This window comes from Myotis yumanensis, unplaced genomic scaffold, assembly GCF_028538775.1.
Source record: "Myotis yumanensis isolate MYYU_CA2020_CCGP unplaced genomic scaffold, mMyoYum1.0.hap1 SCAF_3, whole genome shotgun sequence".
Classification (NCBI taxonomy): Eukaryota; Metazoa; Chordata; class Mammalia; order Chiroptera; family Vespertilionidae; genus Myotis; species Myotis yumanensis.
In genome coordinates, this window is record NW_027223754.1 from 207,288,622 (window position 1) to 207,312,990 (window position 24,369).

Consider the following 24,369-nt stretch of genomic DNA (forward strand, 5'->3'; position numbering starts at 1 on the left):
GACATGGAGAGCCAGGGAAGGAGGGAGCAGGAGGGGGGGTGTGGGAAGGGCTGGGGGGAGGGGCCCAGGGGCCAGAGAGCAGGTGCAGGGTGAGGGAGGAGGGACGGCAGGTTAGGGGAGGAGGCTGGCAGGAGGGGGAGGCCTGTTACCGGGGAGATTTCAGCCACCCACGCTGGCCTTGGCTCCTGCAGGGTGTGGAGAGAAGAGGGTGGTACACAGGGAAGCTGGGGGCTGAGAGCCAGGGGCCAGGGGCCCCCACCCCAGGCCACCAGGGCACATGGCCCCTAGGGTGACGCTGGGTCCCGAGGCCAGGTGGGTGTGGCAGTGCCACCGGGAGGGCTGACAGCGTGGGGTGAGCATTGGAATGGGAGTCCTGTTCCCGGCCACAGGCTGGACACGGGACACGGAGGAAGGCCAGGCGGGGATCGTCAGTCCCCAGCCTGGCTGAGTCTGGAGGGCCGGGCAGGGCGAGGTGTGGGAGGACAGGGGCCAGAATAAATGCTGCAGGCTCTGGGGCCCAGGAGGCAACGCAAAGCTTCGAAAACAAATGTCCACTCTTCGTACATTGACAAAACTCAAAATCTAATCGTAATGATTAAGGACGATGATTTGTGATGCAGGTCTACCGCTGAGAAGAGCAGAATTCTTTGGGGGGAAATACTATTTGGCTTAATTGAAATTCAAAGGTAGTATTTCCCACCATCAAATCGGTTGGCAGTGGTCACGGTGAAATCTATTCTTAGCTGGCAGGCGACCCGGCAGCAGGCGGGGGCGGACTTGGCCCCTGGCTCTCAGGTGCTCTGCCCGGGGCCTGCGCACAGGCTTGGCTGCCCCAGGACACCGTGCCCAGCTTGTGCTGACTTGCCAGGGACCATGAGTGAGTCGTCCCGTCTCCAGGCCTCAGTTTCCTCATTGGGATCGTGGGGAGGTGAGACTAGATCAGTCCTAAGATCCTCTTTCAACGTGAGCATCACAAACGCTAAGGGTCTGTTAGTAATGACGGCAATTTTTATTAGTCGTGGGCTGCTTCAGGCCCGTTATCCTACCTCTCGCCACCACACCCGCCACGGTAAGCAGCATTAGTGCATCGGTTTACAGGTAAGGAGGCTGAAGCTCAGAGAGGGGAAGCCGTCTACCTAGATCACACAGGAGAAGCCAAAGCCTCGCACCAAAGGTGTGCTCTCGAGCACCTTGCCACCGAGCAGCCTGCCCCCTTCTCAGAAGGGCAAGGGGGTAACAGGAGAAAGGCTGTTGAATACCTACTGTGTGCCAGGCACTGTCTGGGCCCCATTCCTTAAAGACAGAGCTGGACCCACTTGATTGTAAGGCTGGTGTGTAGTAGGCCCTCAGAGAGCCAGGAATCTGGTTCTTCCAGGGGTGCCATCCTGGCTGCTGCAGCACACAGTAGGACCAGGGACAGACCTTCCTGCAGTCCTCACTCTTCTGCCCAGACAAGTTGGTGAGGAGTAAGTGGGCTCTGAGGCAGCTCTGGGGGTGAGGGAGGGGTTCCACGGCACTGCCCCTCCCCTGCCCAAGGCCTCCGTGGCTTCTCATCGCCCACCAGGCTTTATACTACCCCAATCTTGCCGCCTGTCCCGCCCCTCCCCCGGTCTTCTCATCTACAGATCCCTCCCCCAGCCTGAGCTCCAGGCACCTCCAGCCTTATTCATTCATTTATGAAGTCGGCCAGTCTCTCATTCATTCATTAGACAGGAGAGCTCAGAGGGCTTCTGGAGAGGTGAGAGAGACTAAGCAAATGTCCAGGGAAGAGCCTTCAGGCAGAGGGAAGGGCAAGGTCTCCGAGCTGTGGCGGGACACTCTCACCCCACCCCTTGTGTGAAGTGAAGGAAGTCCTCCTGCAGGTGGCCTCCTCCAGGAGCCTTCCAGGCCCTGGGTTAGCCAGGCCCCGCTCCCAGACAGCCCAGAACCACACCCCCGGCTTCCCAGAGCCCCGCCCCCAGACTTCCCAGAGCCACGCCCCCTCCACAAGCCTCTACTAATCTGAGCTCAAGACTCAGCTGTGGGGCAGTGTTCTCCGTGCAGGGCTGTGAGCTCGGAAGGGGAGACTGTGAGGTCCGCACTGTGTCCCCAGGCCTGGCACTGGCCTGGCCAGTAGGCATGTGCTGCCTGTTTAAGGAGGACAAGAGGGTAGCTAGCTGTCGAGGGGGAGTGGGCCGGGTGGCAGGAGGAGGGAGACTGTGCTGAGCGGCTGCTGGAGGCCGGAGAGCGGTGAGGAGTCGCGAGCACCCAGCTGGGGACAGGTGGGACCTGAGTCAAACACCCACTCCCACCCACGGCCTTCGCGGCAGAAATGACCCTGACCAGCCCTTCCCCTGGGACGGGAGGGGCAGAAGGAGGAAGTGCAGCTGTGAGCTCTGGGGAGCAGGTGCCGCTGGGTGTCTGGGAGACATGGGGTGGCCCTGCCCTGCCTGGCATTGAGGTCCTGGAGTGTGAGGCCTGGACCTGTCACCTCATGTCCGTGGTAACCTGGAGGGGCTGTCTGGCCTGCCTCCCCAAGATAGGACGATGCTGTATGTGTCTTTTCATCACACCCGGGCCCTCTCAAGCTAGGGCCACGTCTCTCCCTCAGACTGAAGGGCTCCCCCAAGTCCAACAAGTGTGCCTCCACCATCAGACAGGTGGTTTCCCAGGAGCTGGGGCCCAGGCTCCTCCCACCCTGAGAGCCAGGGCAGAACCTGCTCCTCCCCACTTCCTCCCCAACAAAGAGCCTAGGCCAGAGCCAACCACAGAGCAGGGCGGGGCCTCAGCTGCAGATGCTGGGTCTGTCCTCTCCAATAAGCCAAGTTGAGCCCAAACACCTTCCCAGCCCACCTCCTGGGGCTTTGTCACTGGAGTCCCCACTAAGGTGTCCCGGGGTTCATCAGTCCCTGCGGGGTCCTGCTGGGGTTGAATCTCAGCTTCATCATTTCCTAGCTGTGTGATCTTGGATCTGTGCCTTAACCTCTCTGAGCCTCAGTCCCTCATCTTCAAAGCTACGGCATAGGGTGCTTCAAGGATGGAATCACTTAACCCCCTCTACAGCCGCCGTTTCTTTCACACTCCGAGCAGCAGGCTTACCAGGCATGTTCTCTTGCCAGCACAAGAGCAAGCTCAAGGGCAAAACACACTCAGGTCTCTCCTAGTGAGGCCTATGCTAACCACCCATTGGCCAAAAGCAAGTCACCTGGGCCAGGTTGCATCAGTGGAGTGGGAATTACACTCACGGCCTGGGGGGGGGGGGCGGGGGGGGGGATGGGAGTGAGATTACCTGCTAAGCACCATCAAATCTACCACCCTCCACCCCCAGGAAGCAGCCTGGGGTCTCACCCCCACATGCCCAGTAGCCAGTAGCCAGTGGCCTTGGGTCCAGAAGTCTCTGGCTGGAATCTCCCCGCCCGGGTTTAGAGAAGGATGGTCGCCTGGCTGCACAGTGCAGAGGGGAAGCCCTGGAGTCCAACGGCTCCTGAAACAGACTTCGCCATCTGTGGTGTCTGGGCCCCTTCTTGGGAGCCTCCTGGGGTTCTGCCAGGCCAGTTGGTTTGCATCTCTTCAGGCTCCGCCCGTCCTCCAGCCCCGCCCCGCCCCCAGGGAACAGCGGGCATTTAGGCTTGCCTGTCCGGGCTGTTAAATCATTTACCACCCTTCCACCTGCTCTCCTGCCTGTGCTGTGGGTTGGGGTCCCAGGTGTCTCCTGCTTTCTTTGAAGATGAGAGTTTGTGTTTCTGTTTTGTGTTCTCCTTGTCGTGGCTGCTCTTCAGCCAAGTGCAGGAAACAAAAATCTCTCTCCGCTGGCACCTGAGTCCTGAGTCCCTTCCTTTCGGTATAGAGTGAGCGGCTGTGGTATGTGAACCCAACCACAGGCCGGGTGTTGATTTACACGTCCGTCCCTCCCACTGGCCTCGGAACCCCCGGGGAGCAGAAGGCCGGGTCTCACCCTGCTCTTCACTTCCAGCTCCTGCCCCAGAGCACACGGTTAGTACATGGGAACTGAGTTGACTTGAGCTTCCGGTTATACAGATGGCTGCTCATCGTTCCACCTTCCTCGAGGCCTTCAGACGTCTTCTAGAACCATCCTAGACCTTTGCCTCCCTCCCCAGAGCCCACCCTGTCCTACTTCCCATAGCCCACAAGGCCTGGATGCAGTCAGGTGACCCTAGAGGCGTGGAAGGATAGGGTAAAGACATACTTTGCAGATAGGAATCAAAGATGGCGGCATAGGTAAACACCGGAGACTGCCGCCGTGGACAACCACTTCAAAAATACAACTAGCCGAAACCGGTTTGGCTCAGTGGATAGAGCGTCGGCCTGTGGACTGAAGGGTCCCAGGTTCGATTCCGGTCAAGGGCATGTACCTGGGTTGCGGGCACATCTCCAGTAGGAGATGTGCAGGAGGCAGCTGATCGATGTTTCTCTTCATCGATGTTTCTGACTCTCTATCTCTCTCCCTTCCTCTCTGTAAAAAAATCAATAAAATATATTTAAAAAAAAAAAAAAGAAGCAATCAGCTAATATCTATTAAAAAAAAAAATACAACTAAAAGTCGGAGCGGACATCAACCAGAACCACGGGAAGGCTGGCTGAGGAGAGTCTCTTCAACTAGAAGCAAAAACAACAGCATTCCGATGCTCAGCGGAGGCGCAGTGTGGAAAATTTAAAGGTACGGCGGTGCGGTGGTGAGGGTGCGCGCACAAAGCGGGCTGGCGGCTGAGGGCGCGATTGTCGTTTTCAATCAGGAGCGAGTCTCAGACTCTGGGCTACAGATCCGGGCGAGTCTCTAGGGACCCAGACTCAAACGGGAGAAGCGGGACTGTCTGGCTACGGCCCCTCCGAGGTTTGCAGCGATTGCTGGGACAGAGAGGCAGAGCCCCTGGGGACGGACTGAGAGCGGCCATAGCTGCTCCCTCCCCCCGCCCTGTTGAGCCCGCCCCGCCCAAACCCTGCGCACAGCCATTTGCCGATCGCCTCAGGCAAAGGCTGGACTAGCGCCTCCCCTGAGGACTGAAGTTTTCCCACAGCTGATTTCCACAGCCAGTCGGCCTGGTGGTCAAATCCCTCTAGTGTTAACTACAACAATTAAGGCTTGGCTAGAACAAGACTGCGCACAGAGACCACAAGGGGGTGCACCAAGAAAGCATAAAAGATGCGGAGACAAAAAAACATGACAGAAATGGAGGATATGGAGCTAAGAATCGCAATTTTGAGGGCTTGCCATAAATTTGTGCAGAGCCTCACGAAAACTAATGAGACCCTCGATGCTACGATAAAGAAATTAGAAAGTAAGCATACACGGACTGAAATAAAGAATATTATACCCAATAGCAGACCAGAGGAGCACAAGAAGCAAAACAAAGATTCGACAAAAAACACCCAATTGGAAAAGCAAAATGAAAAAAGAATCCGAAAGTGTGAAGATAGTGTAAGGAGCCTCTGGGACAGCTTTAAGCGGACTAATAGCAGAGTCATTGGAGTGCCAGAAGATGAGAGACAGCAAGATATTGAAAACCTATTTCAAGAAATAATGGCAGAAAACTTCCCCCACCTGGAGAAAGAAATGGACTTACAGGTTCAAGAAGCGCAGAGAACCCCAAACAAAAGGAATCCAAAGAGGACCACACCAAGACACATCATAATTAAAATGCCAAGAGCAAAAGACAAAGAGAAAATCTTAAAAGCAGCAAGAGAAAGAGGCTCAATTACCTACAAGGGAATACCCATACGACTGTCAGCTGATTTCTCAACAGAAACTTTGCAGGCCAGAAGGGAATGGCAAGAAATATTCAAAGTGCTGAATACCAAGAACCTACAACCAAGATTACTTTATCCAGCAAAGCTATCATTCAGAATTGAAGGTCAGATAAAGAGCTTCACAGATAAGACCAGTATTATATGAAATGCTGAAAGGTATCCTTTAAGAAGAGGAAGAAGAAGAAAAAGGTAAAGATACAAATTATGAACAACAAATATGCATCTATCAACAAATGAATCTAAGAATCAAGTGAATAAATAACCTGATGTACAGAATGAACTGGTGACTATAATGAATCAGGGACATAGAAAGGGAATGGACTGACTATTCTTGGGGGAAAAGGGGTGTGGGAGATGTGGGAAGTGACTGGACAAAAATCATGCACCTATGGAGGAACTCAGTGGGTGGGGAGTGAGGGTGGAGGGTGGGGTGGGAGCTGGAAGGAGGGGAGTTATGGGGGGAAAAAAGAGAAACAAATGTAATAATCTGAACAATAAAGATTTAAAAAAAAAAAAAGACATACTTTGCATTTCTTGTGATGGGAGAGTGGAGAGGGGAGGGAGGAGAGGTAAACAATGAGAGGAAAGGACAGCAGGGACAATTTTTCTCAATCTGTTGAGATTTTACTTTGAGGCATATCTTATTTTTGGCTCAAATAAATTTTTATAAAAAATTTTTTAAAAAGATAGCAGGGACTTGGCCTCTGAAAAGTCGGTAAAAATTATTGTTGAAAAAAAAATGAGAATTGTCCCTGGCCCATGTCGTCCAGTTGGTTGGACATCGTCCTGTGCACCGAAGGCTTGCCAATCTGGGCATGTGACTGTGTTGTAGGCTTGATCCCCAGTAGGAGGCATGCAGGAGGCATGCAGGAGGCAGCTGATTGATGTTTCACTCTCACATCAATGTTTATCTCTCTCTCCTTCTCCCTTCCCCTCTCAAAATCTATAAAAATACTTTTTAAAGGTTGAAAATTGTTTCAGTATACCATTTCATCATCTCCCATGATTCTGTGGTTGGCTGGGCTCAGCGGGGTGGCTCTTCTGTTCCATATGATATTGTCTGGGGCTACAGTCATCCGGGGACTCAACTGGGCTGGTACATCCAAGATGGCTCATGCCGTGACTGGTGCCTTGATGGCTGGAAAGCTGGGCTTACTGTGTATCCAGCATCTACCAGGTACTTGCTAGGGTCAAGGTGAACCATTCAAGTAAAAGGGATATTTCCTGAGCTCTCTGAAGATTCGGCAGCTCCCCACTGGGCTCTAAGCTCCTAAGAGCAGGCCCTCACTTGACCTGCCCTCAAACCCTGTGTTTGGCACACAGCTCAATAACTATTTGCTGAATGATTACTTGATTGAATGAATCAGTGCTGTATAAGCATCTTTGAAGGCATCTGAGAAGCAAAATCATGTTTGTAAATGAGGAAACCCCCCAGGTTGCCAGGTGGAGGTCTGAGTATAAGTCGACAGTGGAGGCTGGGATGCTGATGAAAGGCTGTAACGACGGTCCAGGGAAGAGATGCAAGGCCCAGAGCAGGGGCTGGCAGTGGGCCAGGTAAGGAGCGGGGCTTAGCAGACATGGGGAGGCAGACCTGGCCAGAGTTGGTGACAGTGAATGCTGGGGTGAGGGCGTGAGAGGGTCCAGAGGCACCCCTGGGCCTCTGCTTTGGAAGAAGCCGGGCTGTGACGGAGAGCCCCAAGTGAAGGAGTCTTGTTGGCCGGGGCTCCCTGCCCACCAGGCAATGATCGCATGGGACTGGGTGGCTGGTGCTTGGGGGTGGGGGTGGTTGCTGTCGAATGAGTGAGCATCACCGTGTTGACAGCTTCTGCCCACAACCAGCAGTTCTTCCTGTTTCAAAACAGGTTTCTCTTTCCTACCTAAAGGGCCCATCCCCCCCCCTCCGCCCCCTCCCGCCATCCTCAGCCAATTTGCAGAGCAAAAACAAGTGACTCGCCCCATGAACAGTGAGTGCTGGGCACCTGAGACAGTGGGAAGAGCAAGGGGCTAGAAGCCCTGAGGCCTCAGTTACAAATGCCGCCAGCTAACAGTAGGCCTGGCCAGCGGCGAGGAAACAAACAGGTGGTTTCATTTTCATTTTGTTGCCGTAATAAAGCGGTCGTTGGCATTGGTTCAGCTGCCCATCAAAGTTGTCGAGGATCCAGGCTTTTTTCTCTCTCTCTCATTCTGCTCCTCTATTCTTAGCCTGTGAGTGGGTATGTTCATGCTGCTGGCTTCAGGTTTGTAAGATGGCTGCTGCAGCTCCAGACATCACATCCGGGTTCAAGGCAGGAAAGAGGGCAGAACAAAGGGCATTTGGGGGGCGGGGGGGGGGGGGGGGGGGGACAAAAACATCACAGATGCTACCTCTCCAGCTGACTTTCACTTATGTCTTGTTGGCCAGAACGGTGTGATCTTGGAACCCCAGCTGCAAAGCAGGCTGGGAAAACAAGTATTTTTGTCTGGGGTTAGATACCTTGCTGCTCTGCACAGAACTAGGATTCTGATAGCAAGGAGGAGGGTGCCGTGGCAGAGAGCGGGAAACAGTGTCTTAATGAGTTGAGCCCTAATTCCTGTGCCCTCCTGTGCACCCATGTCCTTCTCTGTAGAACAAGAGCTGCTAGTCCCCACCTCAGAAGGCGAGGAGGAGGGTTAAGTGAGCTAATAGGTGCCAGATGAGACCGACAATGAACAGATAAATTCTACTGACGTCATTGGAATAAAGCAGTGACATGTCCACTGGGGTAGGCATGCAGGGAAGTTCGAGGAGCCGAGGAAATTGTTCGAGGAAAGGGGACCAGATCCGCTGTGCAAAGGCTGGGGGGGGATGTGGCTTTGCGGATGTGAGAGTCCAGTCTGCCCTTGGAGGTGTGAGTGCAGGAGGAGAGAGGGAGCTGGGGTGTGGCCAGGCCTCCGGGGCCCCAGGAAGAGCAGGAAGCAGAAGGAGACCCCCGCCCCTCCGTCAGACTCTGGCCTCAGGAGAGGAGGCACCTCCGGGCTTTGAAACATTGAAGATCCGGGTGGGGGCTCGACCCACCACATCTGTTTGCATCGAGTGTTGGTTTTACTGTGAGATTTTTGTTTCATACGAGAACTTTAAAAACATAAACTCGTCTGAGCTGAAACTCATGAAGGCGGGGGTTTCCCCCTGCACTCACTTCCTTTCAAGAGGGCGAGGCTCGGGGAGGCAGGGGAGTGAGAGGGTCCTGCCTAGAACGTCAGGACTTGGGGGACAGCGTGGGTGGCTGGGGCTCTGGGGAGAAGAAAATAGAAACTCAAAGCAGTTCACGGGGCTGGGACTTGGGGACTCTGAGCTGTCAGGGGCGGAGTTTTCTGCCTCTTTTTTTATTCCTTTCTGTTAGCCTCTCTGGATGCCAGCTAACTAGGTCAGGAGCTCCTGTGCACTCCTGGATCCCCGAAACTAGACCTGTCCCCGCCCCCGCACCCCACCCTAAACCTAGAACAGCACCTGGCCCAGAGTGAGTGCTCACTGTGCTGAATGAGTCGGGGAAGTTTAGATAAAGATGTGTAATTGTCCACAGGAGTGGGAAGTCTGGCATTTGTAACTTGGCAAAGACTAAGGTGACTGACTCCATACCGGGCACTGCCCACTTTATGGATGAACTTCTCGATCCTTCCAACAGCGCCAGCTCTCCTTTCAAGAAACTCCCCTTTGCTTAGTGCCTGCGGGGACTGGCATTGCTTCTTTATGCCCTTGGACACCTTCCTGTGACCCCCAGTAGGAGAGGCTGCGAGTTTCCAGCTGCCTGACACCCATGTTTCCAAATTCCCCGCAAGGCTCTCCGTCTCCATGTAGGGACCCACCCCTCCACCCTGGGGGTGTGGCCCGGCCCAGCAGAGCCCAGCAGCTCCCTACCAAATATGACTGGTTGAAATGGGACCCAAGACCTAAGCTGGTCCAATCAGAGTTCATCTTCATTGGAACTTCGCCTGGGGCAAGCACTTGCTCTTTTTTGCTGAACTTGAACCTGGAAGGAGGAAGCCCTGGGAGTCGCCTTCCTGGGAATGAACCAGACAGCGGAAGGCCAGGCAAAGGGGTCCAGGAAAGTGAGCGCCAATAACGCCATCTGAGCCCCCTCGATCACGCTGCACCTGAAGACATGATATTTCCAAACTGGAATCAGTAAATTTATTTTCTACTTAAGCAGGTGGAATCGGGTTTTCTGTTTGCAATAGCAAAGGTCCTGGCGAGCAGGGTCTGAGGCAGCTCAGGATCCCGAGTGGAGCAGAAAGACGAGGGCGGCAGGAGCCAGCTGCACCCCGACTTCAGGCTGGCTGGGCAGCGCCCACAGACTTCTGGGAAATCTGATTGTTTTCTGTTGTCCCAAAAGGAGCATTAAGACCAGAGGGACACACTCCTGAGACACTCATATGAGCGCAGCAGAAGAACTTTCAAACAAGCAAGACCAGCAATACTGGAGTGGATGCCTCAAGGGGAGTGAGAGGCCCGTCCCTGGAGGCATACAAGTGGTGACCGGCAACCATCTGGCCCAAAGTTTCCAAAGGAGATTCAGGGGTCGGGCAGGGCTGGGGTAAATGGGTACACACTGCCGTATGTGGCCGGGGACATTCCACAGTAATGCAGTGGGGGGGGAGAGGGCTTATTGGGTCCTGGGGCTCCCCTCCAGCCCCTGGGGAGGCAGGAGCATGCGGGGATCGGGACACAGCACCTATGGATTCACACCTTCGGACCCTCAGGGGCCTCCAGCACAGAGAAGACCATCAACCAAGCTCTGAGCACGTGCTAGGAAGCGCCACAGGAAGGGGACAGCGTGGCCAGCCGGGGTGCCATCGGGTTCTGGGTGGGGGAACTGGAGGGTCGGAACCATCTGCTGGGAAGACTGGGACACCTGGAGGGAGACAGGCAGGGTGAGAATGTGGGGACAAGCGGGATCTACAGCCAGCTCGCAGCTTCCCGGGCTCACAGCTCATTCCCACCTTCCAGCTTCTGGTCAAGGTTGTCCGCCCGCCAGGACGGCCCGCCCTGCTCTTCCCCCACACCGGTCCTCCCCGTGCTTCTTCTGCCCCAATCGTCTCACAGCTCTGTCTTCCCTGCCTCCCCCCCAGATGTGGGGGTCGGTTCTCCCTGGCTGGACTGGGCTCCCCTGGCGGGCAGGGGCTGAGGTGTCTCTAACCCTTCTCTTCCCCGGCCTCCTGCTGGGAGGGCAGAGGGGGGCGCTCAGTGACACCCAGGCCTTGGCTCAGGGTGCCTGGCCTCTTCTCATACCTTGGGCCTTCCCTCTGGGAACCCGGCTCACTGAGCTGCACTGGCTCAGGCAAATGGGGAAACTGAGGCCACTGCTTCTCCTCTTCTGTCCTGGTCTAAATACCACTCCCAGCGAAATGGAGGGCCCTGCGGGCTGCAGTCTGCTCCGCGATAGGGGTGGGGGTGGGGGAGGGGCCTTACCCCTAGAGGATGCTGCAGGGGCGCTTCTGCGGCCGCGTGGGCTGAGGACACAGGACGGCCCGGATGGCCTCGTCGAAGACGGTTTTCAGGCCTCGCTGGGTGAGGGCCGAGCACTCCAGGTATTTCACCGAATCTGGGTGAGGCCGCGAGAGGGCAGAGGCCCGGGTCAGGGGAGGACCCCGGGCAAAACCCCCTCCCAAGACACGTGCCTGCCCCAGGCTGGGGGCCACCGGGGCTGTGCCGCGCAGAGCAGGGCACTGGCCTCTCTGTGCCGCTTTCTCATGCCTGGAACAGGGAGCCTAAGTTCACTGGGAGGGTGACGACCCGCAGGAGCAGGTCTGTGTCTCTCCTGGACACATCAGCCCTTCATTTGCGGAGGGGAGGCGGGAGTTTGATACTTTCCCAGGAAGGAAAGGGCTCAGCTTGTGACCGAATCTCTCCACGCCTCAGCTTCTTCCAGAAAAGAGACCCACACCTGCCGCCCTGCTTCCCCCACGAGGCCTGCGCCATGCATGGCCCACTCGCGGGACCTCCCAAATGCCTGACCGTTCCTTAGCTTCTCCCCATTCTCAAGATGAGGAAACTGAGGCTCCTCGAGGTGAGGGCGTTTGTCCAGTCACACGCCACCCTGAGGAAGCCGGGGGCCCTGGGCCAGAGGATAAGAGGAGAGCCGCCGCCCCCCCCTCCCCCGCCCCCCAGGATGGGAGATTGAGCTGCCCCACAGCTCCTCACTCCAGGCTGGGGAGGAGCCCATGGCAGAGGCAGCTGCTGCCTGGGCAGCTCTGCAGCCCCCACCCCCAAAGCCCTTGGCCTGGGCTGGTCCAAGACAAGTTCAAAGTCCCTGCCCCTGACACCCCCCACCCCCCGACTGGGATCATCTCCAGGAGAGATTGGCTAGAGGCCAAGACAGGACCCCAGGTCGTCTCCTTACAGAGGGGAGAGGACTTTTAGGGACTCTGTGGGCGGCTTTGCAGGTGGGGAGACTGAGGCCCAGGGAGAAGCCACTGGCTCAAGGTCACACCGACAGTGCCAGAGCCTGGAGCAGCATCGGCCTCTCAGGCCCCTTCTCATCCCAAAGCGCGTGCTTTAAAGGGAAAGCGCTGACGGCAGGTGGCAGCGTCAGCCTTGGTGGAAGGGGTCCAGGGGGACCGGCTGGTCAGAAAGAGAGAAGGTGGGGGTGCCACCCCCCATACTCATGAGGGAAGACTGCAGGCCGGACCAGAGCCCCCAGGACAGGGCATGGGACCCAGGGTTTCAGCAGAGCGGAGGTCCCCGAGGGAAGATGGCCATGTCACTGGGCTAGTCACGGGAAGGGGGAGGTGGCAGCTGCGGTTTCTCTTCCTGTGAAGAGATGTGAGTCCCCAGGGCCCTCCCAGTTCCGGCGGAAGAAAGAGTGGTGGGGCTGAGGCAGGGATGGGGTGGGGAGGCCTCACTGATTGGGGGCGAAATCCTGGGCCTGCAGGACCCTGGGTGAGGCAGAGCGCCCTGGGTAGCTGGGTCACTGCTCATAGTGGCCAAACCCACTGGTGGGCCTGGGCTCTTGGGTAAGTGTGCCCTGGGCTGTATGTCGGTCAGGACCAGACTAGGAACACCATGGGAGAGGCCAGCCCATCAGGCCCCTAAGCAACTTCCTGTCCTGTGTTCAAATCCCAGTTCTGCCACCTACTAGCTGAGTGACCTTTAAAAAGCCGCTTTACTTCTCTGGGCAGTGATCAGGAGGCAGAGAGGAGTTGGGCGGGGGAGGGAGGTGAGGAGGCAGAAGGGAAAGCCTCACTCTGCAAACCCAAGGCAGAAGCGCCTCCTCCAGGAAGCCTTCCTGGAAAACCCAGGCCTGACTTGGGTGCTCGTCCTCTAAACAGCCACAGCACACCCCACTCCATCCCTGCTTCTCTCTGGGCAAAACACACTTTATTTCAAGATCCGATTATGGTTTTTACTAATAACTAGAGGCTCAGTGCATGAAATCCGTGCACAGTTAGGGTCCCTAGGCCTGGCCGGCAATCAGGGCCTTCTGGCTGCCGGCCGGGACCTCCCTTCCCTGGCTCCTGGCTGCCAGGGCCTTCCTTCATTCCACACCGCCCCCTGGTGGTCAGCGCATGTCATAGTGAGCAATCGGTCTCCTGGTCGAACTCCCATGGGGACAATTTGCATATTAGGCATATAGATAGATAGATAGATAGATAGATAGATAGATAACACAGACAGATCCCCATGCGTGGATGCTGGGAGCCAGTCCGTGTTTATTATTATTAGTTTCCTCGTGTATTAATTCGTTTAATTCTCCCAGAACTATTCCTATGGCCAGGTTTTACTGATGAGGAAACAGGCACAGAGAGGCTAAGTGATTGGCCCAGGGTCACACAGCCAGCACACGCACAGCCAGGGTTAGGACCGCACAGCCTGATCCGGGAGCCATATCTACAGTCACCAGAGGCTGAGTTGGGGCCCCCCTGGCATCCAGGTCCCCTCTCTGAGCCCGAGCCCCATACCGATCTCCTTGGCCAGTGCCAAGCCCTGTGGGTAGGTGATAGGCGCCAGCTTCTTCTCCTTCAGCTTCTCGATGGTGTCCTTGTCGTCCCGCAGGTCCAGCTTGGTGCCCACCAGGATGATGGGTGTGCTGGGGCAGTGGTGCCGAACCTCGGGAAACCACTGCGCAGGCGTGGGGACGAGAGGGGCACGAGATCATGAGGGACAAGGGGAGGGGCTCCCCGAGATGGTGTAGGAGTCAGAGGGAGCACGAGAGTGGGGGAGAAGAGGGGCACCACGTCGTGAGAAATAAGAGGCGGCATGAGTTTGTGAGAAGAGACGCGAGGTTGCACCAGGCCGGGGGGGGTGGGGGTGGGGGGCACGTGGTTGCAGGAAAAGAGGAGGTGTGATTTTGTGCGGAGATAAGAGACAGGCATGAGGTTGTGCGGGGAGGAGAGAGGACAAGGTTAGAGAGGGCGGGCAATAAAGCTGACACTCCCAGCCCCCTCTGAGCCCCACCCCCCCACCCCCGAGTCTCATCTCAGAGTTTCCCCAATACTGGTTGGCACTGCCCCAGGGACAGCTCAGCTCACCTTGGCACGGACGTTCTCATAGGAGGCTGGGCTGACGAGGGAGAAGCAGATGAGGAAGACATCCTAGGGACAGAGCAGGCCAGGGCTACCTGTGAGGGGAGGCCCGGGGTGCCCCACCTGCAGCCCCTCCACACACCTGGCAGCACTGAGCCGTGGCGCAGCCCAGGGTAAGGGGGTAGGATCCAGGCTGCTGCCTGTTTATCCAGCACCTCCCAAAGGCCAGGCCCTGTCCTCACACAGACCCGCCAGCAGGGCTGCTGCCCCCATTCCACAGATGGGAAAAGTGAGGCCGCAAAGGTTAGCGGGTTTGCCATCTGGAGCTCCAGAATCCACACTCCTAACCAGGCACTCACTACCCCACCATCCGGTTACCAGCCCTGGAGGGAAGGTCAGGGTGGAAGGGGTGGGAAGTGGTGGTTGCCTAGCAACCACAGAGCCACCTGCAGGCTTACCCGGTCTCTTCTCGCCCCACCCAGCTCACCCAGGGTTCACTGCCCTAGGCTCCCTATCGAAGCCCCATCCTGGGTCTGCCTGCCCCACCCACAGGGAGCCCAGTGGCACCAGAGCCCCTGGTGGGTGGGACTGGGAAGAGGGCAGAGTGGTCAGGGGGACTGATGGAGGCCGGGGGCTGGGGGAGGAGTCCCTGGCTGTGCCTGGGGAGGACAAGGCAGAGTCCTCGAGCTGGGCCTTAGGGGAGGGTCAGGGTTCACCAGGCCAAGCTGGCCCAAGGGCACCCCACGCAGAGGGAACAGGGAGAGCAGAGGCCGGCCCGCAAGAAAGGCTCAGGGAGCTCACCGTCTGCGGGTAGGAGAGTGGCCGGAGGCGGTCATAGTCCTCCTGCCCGGCAGTGTCCCACAGCCCCAGGTTCACCGGCTTGCTGTCCACCATCACGTTAGCTGAATAGTTGTCAAATCTGTGGGGCGCGGGCAAGACAGAAGGGTTAGTCTCCCGCCCCAGAGCCCGGGGCCCTCTAGTCCAGGCCCAGGTTGCTGGAAGCAGAGACCCAGAGAGGGCCTGCAACAGGACCAGAGTCACACAGCACCACGCAATTAAGTGGGTTTTCTTTTTTCCCATTACTGATTCGCAACATAAAAAATCAAAACCTCGGATAAGCATAGAGCAGTGGTTCTCAACCTGTGGGTCACGACCCCTTTGTTGGTCGAACGACCCTTTCACAGGGGTCGCCTGAGACCATCCTGCGTATCAGATATTTACATGATGATTCATAACAGTTATGAAGTAGCAACGAAAATAATTTTATGGTTGGGTCACAACATGAGGAACTGTATTTAAAGGGCCAGAAGGTTGAGAACCACTGGCACAGAGGGAAACATGGTCTCGATCATTTCCCTGCCCTCACCTGTTTTTGGAGAGGCGGCTTTTCAAGGCTGCGTACTATTCCCTCCAAGGTTTGATCGGACTAAATGTACCCACCTCCTGTGCTGGACATTGAGGCTGGCCACCCAGTATTTGCTGAATAAGAACTTATCCCCGTCTTAGGTTGGGTCTCCCCGGAAGCAAACCCGGGGGTGAGGGGTGGTACAAGTGGTTTATTTGGGAAGTGAGTCCAGGCAGCTACAGGTGGCCAGTAGGGAGGAGAGGAAGGGCAGCAGCAGACATAGGGTGAGCTAGTGGGCAAGTGGGGCTCCGGCCAGCCAGGGCCCCCGGGAGACAGCGTGGGCCATGCTAGGGCGCCCCCCCCCCAGAGGGGGCAGGAGCGGGGGTATTGCCCACCCTCTCCATCTTCCACTTTTAGAGGGGTGTCCTGGGGTGTTGTCTCCCTTGTTATCCAACCCACCTGAAGCTGCCATCACAGGAGGTTTGGGGAAATGCCATTGGCACACGCTGGAAAGACACATGCCAAAGGGTGGCATGGGCACCAACCATGACCCCTGAAATATCCCTGCCAGTACCAGCGAGGCCTCCGAGCAATCTAACAAGCTGACAGATTTAAAAAAAAACAAAAAACAATTCAACAGTATTTTTCACTACACACATCCCTGAGAAGGTGCTGGTTTCTCATGCCATGGGATGTCACCTCCTCCATGCAGCCCTCACAGAATGCTGCTCAGTGACAGGCCGCAGAGCCCTAATGCTCCAGAATAACTCCAAAGACACCTGTCCTGAGAAAGACCCCACATACAAAAAGAAAAAAAGTTGACAGTCTAACTTTTTTTTAAATCCTCACCCGAGGATGTGTCTGAGAGAGAGAGAGAGAGAGAGAGAGAGAGAGAGACACCCACACATCAGTGTGAGAGACAAACACTGATCAGTTGCCTCCTCTATGGATTGAACCCACAAACCAGGCATGTGGCCTGATGGGGACTAGAACCCACACCTTTTGGTGTTTGGGATGAGCCCCAACCACTGAGCCACCCAGCCAGGGCAACAGCCTGGCGCGTTAACACACTGCACTTGGGGAGGGATCCTGGTTACTCTCAGCTCCTCAGATGGCCCTGCTCCCTCCTGCCTGGAACGCTCTGCAAACTCCTCCCTGACTTCCCACTCTCCTTCCTCCCTCTGCTGGGCTGACTCTTACACAACCCCTCCTCCAGCCTTATCTCAATGCCACCTCCTCCAGGAAGCCTTTCCTGATTCCCAGCCAGGTTGGGCCCCAACCAGCAATCTGTGGTGAACTCAGCATCCCAAACGCAGGAGCTTGTTCCTCACTGCACCCTGAGGCCAGCACCGTGCTTGGCACATAGTAGGTACCTACTCTGGGCACCACCCATACCACTGGGATTTCAGGTCCAAGGAGACACCACTGGGCACGACGGGAAAAGAAGTGTCTGTGTTGTCTTTGGCTTCTTTCAGGATGAGCTTGGGACACTCTCTTCTCTGATGTCCAGTCTGAAACTCTGGTGCCCAAAAGCCTCCCCAAATTCTGAGCCGAAGGTGTCTGCCTTCTCCGGTCACCCCCCAGGGTCTCAGGGGCTGTGGCTGGGCAGGGGCGGGTGGGGGAGGAGCTGCATTCTAGGATCTGTAGCCACACCGAGCACCTACTCTGGGGCCGGGCAGAGGGCTAGGGGCCTTCATCCCATAGGTCATGAAGTCCCAGGTGACCCAAGACCAAAAGACCTCAAGTTCCTCCCAGTAGAGAGATGAGGAAGCCGAGGCCCCAAGACCAGCCAGCTCATAAACAAGAACCTGAACCCTGCTTCTCCCATGACCCCCATTAGAGAACCTGGGGCCAGCCGTCTGGGATCCTCCCCCAGAATCGGGAGGGAACAGAGATCTCCTGGTAAAGTCTTATCCGGGCTGTGTGACCCTGGGTGAGCAACCCAGCCTCTCTGAGCCTCGCTGTCTTCATTGTGAAAAAGCCCTATCTCTTGGGACCATTGGGAGGCTCCAAAGAGACAGAGGACATTGAAGCCACCCTGTGGGGAGATGCTGAGCCGCTGAGTGACCTTGTGTTCACTGTCCCTGCACACGCTCCACTGTCCCTCCGCAAGGACCAGCGGTCAGAGCCGGGGATGTCTGCGGGGACTCGCCAGGGACCTGCAGCTCCCAGGGTCCCCCTGACTCCACAAGCGGCCTCGGCGAGAGGGCCTCACACACCACTGTGCCCAGCCCTCGCTCCCGTTGCCAGAGGAGACATGGGCTCAGAGGCAGGAAGGGGCTTGCCCAAGATCTCACAGTTGGTGGCAGAGTCAGGACTGGGTCCTGTTACCCAATTGAGAGCCCGTGTGGCAAGGGTCACTGCAACTTCACGGCTGGGGACTCGGTGGAGTTTGAGCTGGGGCCTGGGGGCTGACTGCGAACTCTGGGGAGGGCAGGGAGCGCCCATTTGCTGAGCACCCAGGGGCACCAAGTGCTGCTCCAGGCCCCGCATACATAGATCATTCCAGTGCACCTGCCACTGTCCCCGTTTTACACACGAGGAAAGCGAGAATCAGAGACTGGGAGTGACCTGCCCACCGTCACACAGCCGGGAGGTTTCCACCCAGAGTCTGTGCGGCCTCTTTCTGCACTCGCCAGCCCTGACCCTGGACTGGAGTGGAGGAGGAAAAGGGGGGCGGGTAAAAGGGGTGCCCGCGTTCCAGCACCTTCTCAGGGCAGACTGCAGCTTGGCCTGCCTGACGAGCTCAGCTCTGTTCCAGCAGCTGGTGGGACGGACGGATGGACGAGGACAGGGCCCTGACCGCCCAGAGCTTCCATCCCAGGAGTCAGGGGGGACTGGCTATGAAGGACGTCAAGGGGCCTGGGTGGAGGAGGGACCACCTGGAGGACAGAGTCCAGGGGGGTGATACCTGGGTCAGGAACTGAATGGTGGGGAGGGGCTTGAGGGGAACGCAGAGGCTTGTGGGGAGCTGGCGTGTGGGGGGGTGATGGGAGAGGTGGGGGCGGCATTCCGGGCTTTGGATGCCAGGGTAGGAGATGGGCTTGAATGGTAACGGGGCCATGAGCTTTTCACGTTTGAAAGCTCAGCTGGGCTTCCATTTGAGAACGGCTATAAGGAGACGTGGTGGGAAGGGGAGACCCCCTGACCACAGGTCTCCCTGCCATGTCTTTGCATCCCCAACATCGAGAGAGGTTTGGTCTCCCGGTCGGTGAAGTGGGGGTCTGAGCAAACCCTCCCGTACCTACCCCAGAAGCTCTTCTGACCTCTATCCTGTCCAGCTGCCTGTTTCCCCAGCCCCGCTCCCCTGCTGCCCGCCCCCCTTCAAGGGCTCAGTATAACCTATGCCCCCCCGCCGCCCCACAGGGGCCCAGGCGTGGCCCCAGGAGCCGCTCCGGGGCCTGTCCGAGCTGAGCCCCTCTCTAAGGGGGGTGGCAGGCAGGGCTGGTCACACACTTTGCAGGGTCCGGTGCAAAATGAGAACACAGGACCCCTTGTTCAAAAATTAAGAATTTCAAGACGAGGGAATATGAGAGCATTAAACCAAATGCAGCCCCTTCCACGCGCGCGGGGCCCCTGCAGCTGCAGGGACAGGGCGTGGTGAAGCCGGCCCTGGTGTCTGACCAGCTCCTCAGTCCAGCGGGTGGACCTCGTCCAATCCGTTCTGGCTGTTCTGCAAGGCCTCCCAGGCCAAGCGACTTCACCAGCGGCCAGTCTCTCCGAGTTGCTGAGAGCACCTGCCCCTGAGAACACACCTTCCGTCTCCCTGGACAGGGGAGGCAGCCGGGCAATGAGCTGGGCGTCTCCCAGCCCCCACCTCCTACAGAAAGGGAAGCTGAGGCCCAGAGAGAGGACCTGGTGTAAGGGTCCTCAGCAAGCGTGCCCTCCAGCCCAGCAGGGACAGGCCGAGGCAGGAACACACTCCGGGTGACCAGGCCTCCTGCAGCAGCTGCCTCCCCCTGACGGATGCCTGCTTCTGGCTCCGGCTCCGGTCCGAGCCAGCCCTCCCTCCGCTGGGAGGTGCCGTCACCGTTTGATAATTGATGGTGACCTGGCAGATGAGGGCCAGTGTGGGGAAAGGTGTGCGCGGGCGCCACGCTATGGGGAGGCGGGACCAAGCTGGGGCAGTTGTGGGTTTTCCAGGCTACCTGTCCAGGTGTCCCTGCCCTGTCCTGGCTGTCTGCGCCTCGCTCCTGCCTGGGCCGGGTCAGTGTCTCAGTTGAGGGAACTCAGGGCACCCGGGAGCCGGGGGGCAGGCCCCTGAGTGGCCGGGAGCTTCCTCCTCCTCCTGGGTGACCCGGTATCATAATTCCCAGCTCCCATGAGGGTCAAATGATGTTTTGCGAGGCCAGCATGCAACAGACCCTCAAAGGATGGCAGCTGCGATCAGTCCTACAGCCCCCCACAAAGTTCAAGTCAAGAAAACTTAAACATATCTCCTGTGTCTGAGACAGGTGTAGGTTCCACTGAACGTAGACATTGCGCGGGGACAGTGGGCTGGCCTGAAAGGCACTGGGCTGGGGGCCCTGCATTCCCCAGGCTCATGGTCAACGGTCAAATGACGTCATTCTGGGGAGTGAGAGACCCTGCAGGCTAGATCAGGAAGGCTTCCTGGAGGAGGGGGCCCTAGAGCTGGGGCTGGTGGGCGTAGCCATGTGGACGTGTGAAGGACAGGTACCCCAGGCAGAGGGGACAGCGGAGCAAAGGCCCCGAGCGGCAGTGGAAATGCCCAGGAGTGTGTGGTGAACTGAAGGGGCCGTGAAGCTAGGCAGGGAGGTTGAGAGAAGACCACACAGAGCCTCGATGCCGAGCTAAGCGCTGGGAAGTTGCCCTGTGAGTGATGGGGGCCCCTGGGAACCGGCAGGGGAGGGGCTGGTGCTTCCCCCTTATCCTTCCTCCCTGAGTCTGGCACCCACACTTTGTCACAAACATGTCAAATGACAACTCTGACTCCACATCTGACGAGAGGTCGGCCTCTGATTGGCCTCCAGAGGGCACTGCCCTCTCCCCCAACATACACGTGCCTCCTGGTATCTCTGCTCCTTGTGACCAAACCCCTCGATCAGATCATCTCCTTCCCCACCCTGCCCCTCTCCTCCCCTTCGCTGCCCCAGCCCCTCTTCCCTCCCTGCCCCCGCTCAGCCTGGCCCCCCCACATCTCCCTCTTCCTTGAGATCCTCTCGAAGGCCACCCGCTCCCCTTCAGCACCCCCCACCCTGACACGGTTTCTCTCCGTTTTAGGAGCCCCCAGCCTTGCCCCCGGACCGTTCATCTCGGCCTCAGTGGCCATCTCCCCAGCCAGATCCTTAGGGGCCCTGCCAGGCAGACTGGCTGGGGCATCTCCCGGTTGCTGGACCCCAGGTGCCCACACGTGGCCGGCACACAGAAGCGCCTGAAAAGGCGGCGGGCTTGGCGATGCGTGTCACCCCCGCCCTCCCGGTGCCCGCCCACACGGAGACTCACACGGTGGGGATGTACTCTCCTGGGAAGGCATTGGTGGTGTAGCTGATGAGGAGGCAGGTCTTGCCCACGGCTCTGAAAGACAGGAAGTTCCGGAGGGCGTCAGTCACAGGCCCGGCCTGGTCCCCGAGCCCAGCCCTCAGGAAAGACCCAGGCTCACCCCTCTGGGCCTCAGTTTCCCCATCTGAGGATCCCCGTGTCAGTGTTCTCAAACCTGAGAACCAAACAGTCATCGGGGTGCTTGTCAAAGGGCAGACTTCAGGCCCCACCCCAGAGAGTCTGGCCCGCGGCTGGGGGCGGAACTGGGAACCTGTGTTTTGATAAAGCTCTCCCAGGAGGCGCTGATGGGGGACCGAGGGTTAAGAGCAGAGGATGCCCAAGACACCCCTGAACTGGACAATGCCGCAGGGACCCCAGTGCTGGACCAGGGCTCTGCCCTCACACCTGGTCCACCCCCTGCCTGTGGCACCAACTTGGGGCAGTCCGTTCATCTCTCTATGCCTCAGTTTCCCCACCTAGAAAACAGGGGTGAGTCCCTCCTCAGAGGAATGTGCTGAAAAGGAAATTAGACGAAGCCCATAAAAAACCAAGCGCAGTACAGGGCCCGGCTGTTGGGGAAAGCCTGCCCTGCCCCCACCATCCTGCCTCATCAGCGAGCACAGCAGTTCAGAGCTCAGAGTTTTGGAGTCAGAGAGACCTGGCTTCCAATCCCGTGAGGTCTTGGACAAATTAATTTCTTTGAGCCTCAGTTCTCCCACCCGTTCAATGGGCCTAATATCAGGGTGGGTGAGAGGATAAAACAGAGGGTGTGACTGAGCCCAGGCCCCACACATAGTAAGTGCTAAGCAAACAGTGCTGGCCCCTGTCTTCCCAGGGCCTGCTGGGCTGGGAGGGGACACAGGTGGAAGCTGAGGGGCAGCCAGGCTGTCCCCCTGCCTCCACTGCACTGTTTTGGCACTTCCTGTTCTGAGGAGCTGACCGCCTGTCCCCCCTCCCCATCCCCCCCCCCCCCCCCCCCCCCCCCCCCCGCCAGGGCCTGCCAGCAAGGTAACTCTGAATGACTGGAACGTTGCCCTTGGCTTCCGCCCTGACCTCCTCAGATCAGATACAAAGCAGAAGTGGGCAGGCAGGAAGATAACGGCCAGCGGTGCCTCAGAATCAGCTGAGGGCAGCCTGATCAGTGGGCCCGCCCCCTCGGCCCATCAGAGTCGGAGTAAGCGGGGCCCCAGGGACCTAGGCCGGGAAAGATCGGAGTCTCTCGGGGCCTCGGGCTGCCCATCTGTGGAATGGGAGAGTTGGACAAGAAGCCTGCCCAGCTGGAACGTGCTGGCCTGGGCCTATGGAGAACCCAGGACACACCAGTGGCTGGACCCTGAGCACTGTTGCTAGGAGGCATTTGGACCTGTCACCTCACAGCTCAGGAAACTGAGGCCCACCGAGGGCACGACAACCCAGAAGGCGCCTCAGCCCAGCCTGTCCCAGACTGACCCCCGCAATCACATCTCTTCTGCCCGCCTCCTTCCCCGATCGTCTCTCATGTCCCTCCTTCTGCTTCTCACCCACATCCCCCCACATCCTCCCAACGGGGCCGCTGCGGGGGAGGGGAGGCGGCGGCGTTTACTGAGCACATACTATGTGCAGGACAGCCCCTCAAAATGCCTGAGGTGAACCCCACCAACTCTGGTGGGAGATCCCAGACGGTCAAGCCAAGGTTCAGAGAGGCCCTGTGACTTACTCAAGACCACACAGCAGCATTAGCCAGGGACGAGAGCCCAGATCAGCCGGGGAACAAAGGCCAGCTTTTGGCTCCCCACCCCCCACCTGCATCCACAGAGCTGAAGACGGAGGTCCCATGGGAGGCCTGCCCCAGCCCCCGCGGTACAGGCGAGGGGCCCAGGCACCGCCACCCGCAGTCCTATGCCCTCCACTCAGGAGGCTCCCGGGGTGAGGTGGACAGAGAGAGTGAGGTGTCCTCACCCCACCCCAGGGGCTCCCTCTGGCTCCGGGGACAAGGTACAGGTCCTCTTGGCTGCCTCCGGGACTCCCACAGGTAAGGGGGCTTCCTGGGGACACCTGTGCGGGAGGGTCTCAGGGCTCCCCGGTGGGGGCTGGGAGGAAGGTCAGCCAGGTACCTACCCATCTCCCACCACCACACATTTGATGGCCTGCATCGCGTCGGGACCTGGGGGCGGCGGTGACGGCGGAGCGTCTTCGGCACCAGGGAATGGAGAGCCTGGTAGGCGCCCCGAGGAGCAGCAGCAGCGGGACCGAGGCAGGAGGAAGCGGAAGGGGAACTTGCCCAAGCTGCCCTCCCAGCCGTTTGCAGAAGGCGGAGCGTGTGGTCTGGCGGAACAGCTGGGGGTGGAAGGGCGCTCAGGTGCTGGGCTGGGCCCTGGCCACCCCCGCGGCCATCCCTGCTCTGGGGCACTCGCTGGAGACCTAGGGACCCTCTCAGCTGGGGACTCACTTCCAGGGACAAGGCCAGAGCTGTCCTCCAAGAACTTGAGGTTTCCAAGAATTTAGTGCCACTCAATCTAAGCAATAAGCTCTAATGAGCATCTGCTGTGGGCCAGGCTCAGTATCAGGTAGTGGTGAGTCCCGGTGGCCGGGTCCTGGGGAAGATAGGACCTCATCACGGTTGTCCATCGAGGCCGGAAGGGATGGGGCCACAGGGGACCTACCGGGAGGGGACCCCAGCGTGCCACAGAGGGAGAGCGGGAGGCCCGGAGGTGGCGTTTGAGCCAGCCCTTGAAAGGTGGTGAGGAAGAGAGGGCGCTCTGGGGAGGGGGGTGCCTGAGCAAGACACTGAGGCTCTCCCCAAAGAGAGGCCGGCGTGGGAACCCCTGAGCAGGGAAGGATGGGAGGTGGGGGGGGGGGGTGGTGATGAGGCAGGAAGGGAGGTGGGGTGAGCTCACAGAGAAGGGGAAATAGAAGGGAAGTGACAGGCCGTGCCCTGTGCTGGAGGCAGCCTTGTGGGCCCAGGCACCTTGGCGCTAAGTCAGATCCGTGGCCGATTTTAAAGATGCAGAAGCAGAGGGTCTGAGAAGTCAGGTGACTCCACACCATCCGGCACCGCGGCTGCTGCCAGGGGACTCAGAGCCCAAGTTCAGCAGCGGGGTGGATGGGGGGTGGCCCCCTCAGCTCGGGCAGACTCGGATCTGAGCTGCACTGAGTCTCCCCAGCGGGTTCCACATTCACCTGGTCCTTCCCACTCGCTGTCGTGGCTCCAGGGACCAGGGTGGGAGGACATGGGCAGAGCCGCTGGTCACCCGCCTGGACCCACTCGGGACAAACCGGGAACCCGAAGGAGTAGGGAGCTCAGGAGTCAGCAGGGTGCCCGC

At 58.3% G+C, this 24,369-nt stretch overlaps 1 protein-coding gene across 1 annotated transcript; it reads right to left on the reverse strand.

Moving 5' to 3' along the window:
* Positions 1-10,524: 10,524 nt before the first annotated feature.
* On the reverse strand, positions 10,525-23,279 carry RAC2 (Rac family small GTPase 2). Its single transcript, XM_070411063.1, has 7 exons — positions 23,165-23,279; positions 21,032-21,103; positions 15,025-15,142; positions 14,230-14,292; positions 13,660-13,819; positions 11,171-11,303; positions 10,525-10,613 (listed from the first exon to the last, which is right to left on the reverse strand). Exons 1-6 carry the CDS (start codon positions 23,197-23,199, stop codon positions 11,173-11,175), a joined length of 579 nt encoding a protein of 192 aa, XP_070267164.1. The 5' UTR covers positions 23,200-23,279; the 3' UTR covers positions 10,525-10,613; positions 11,171-11,172.
* Between the last annotated feature and the right edge of the window lie 1,090 nt (positions 23,280-24,369).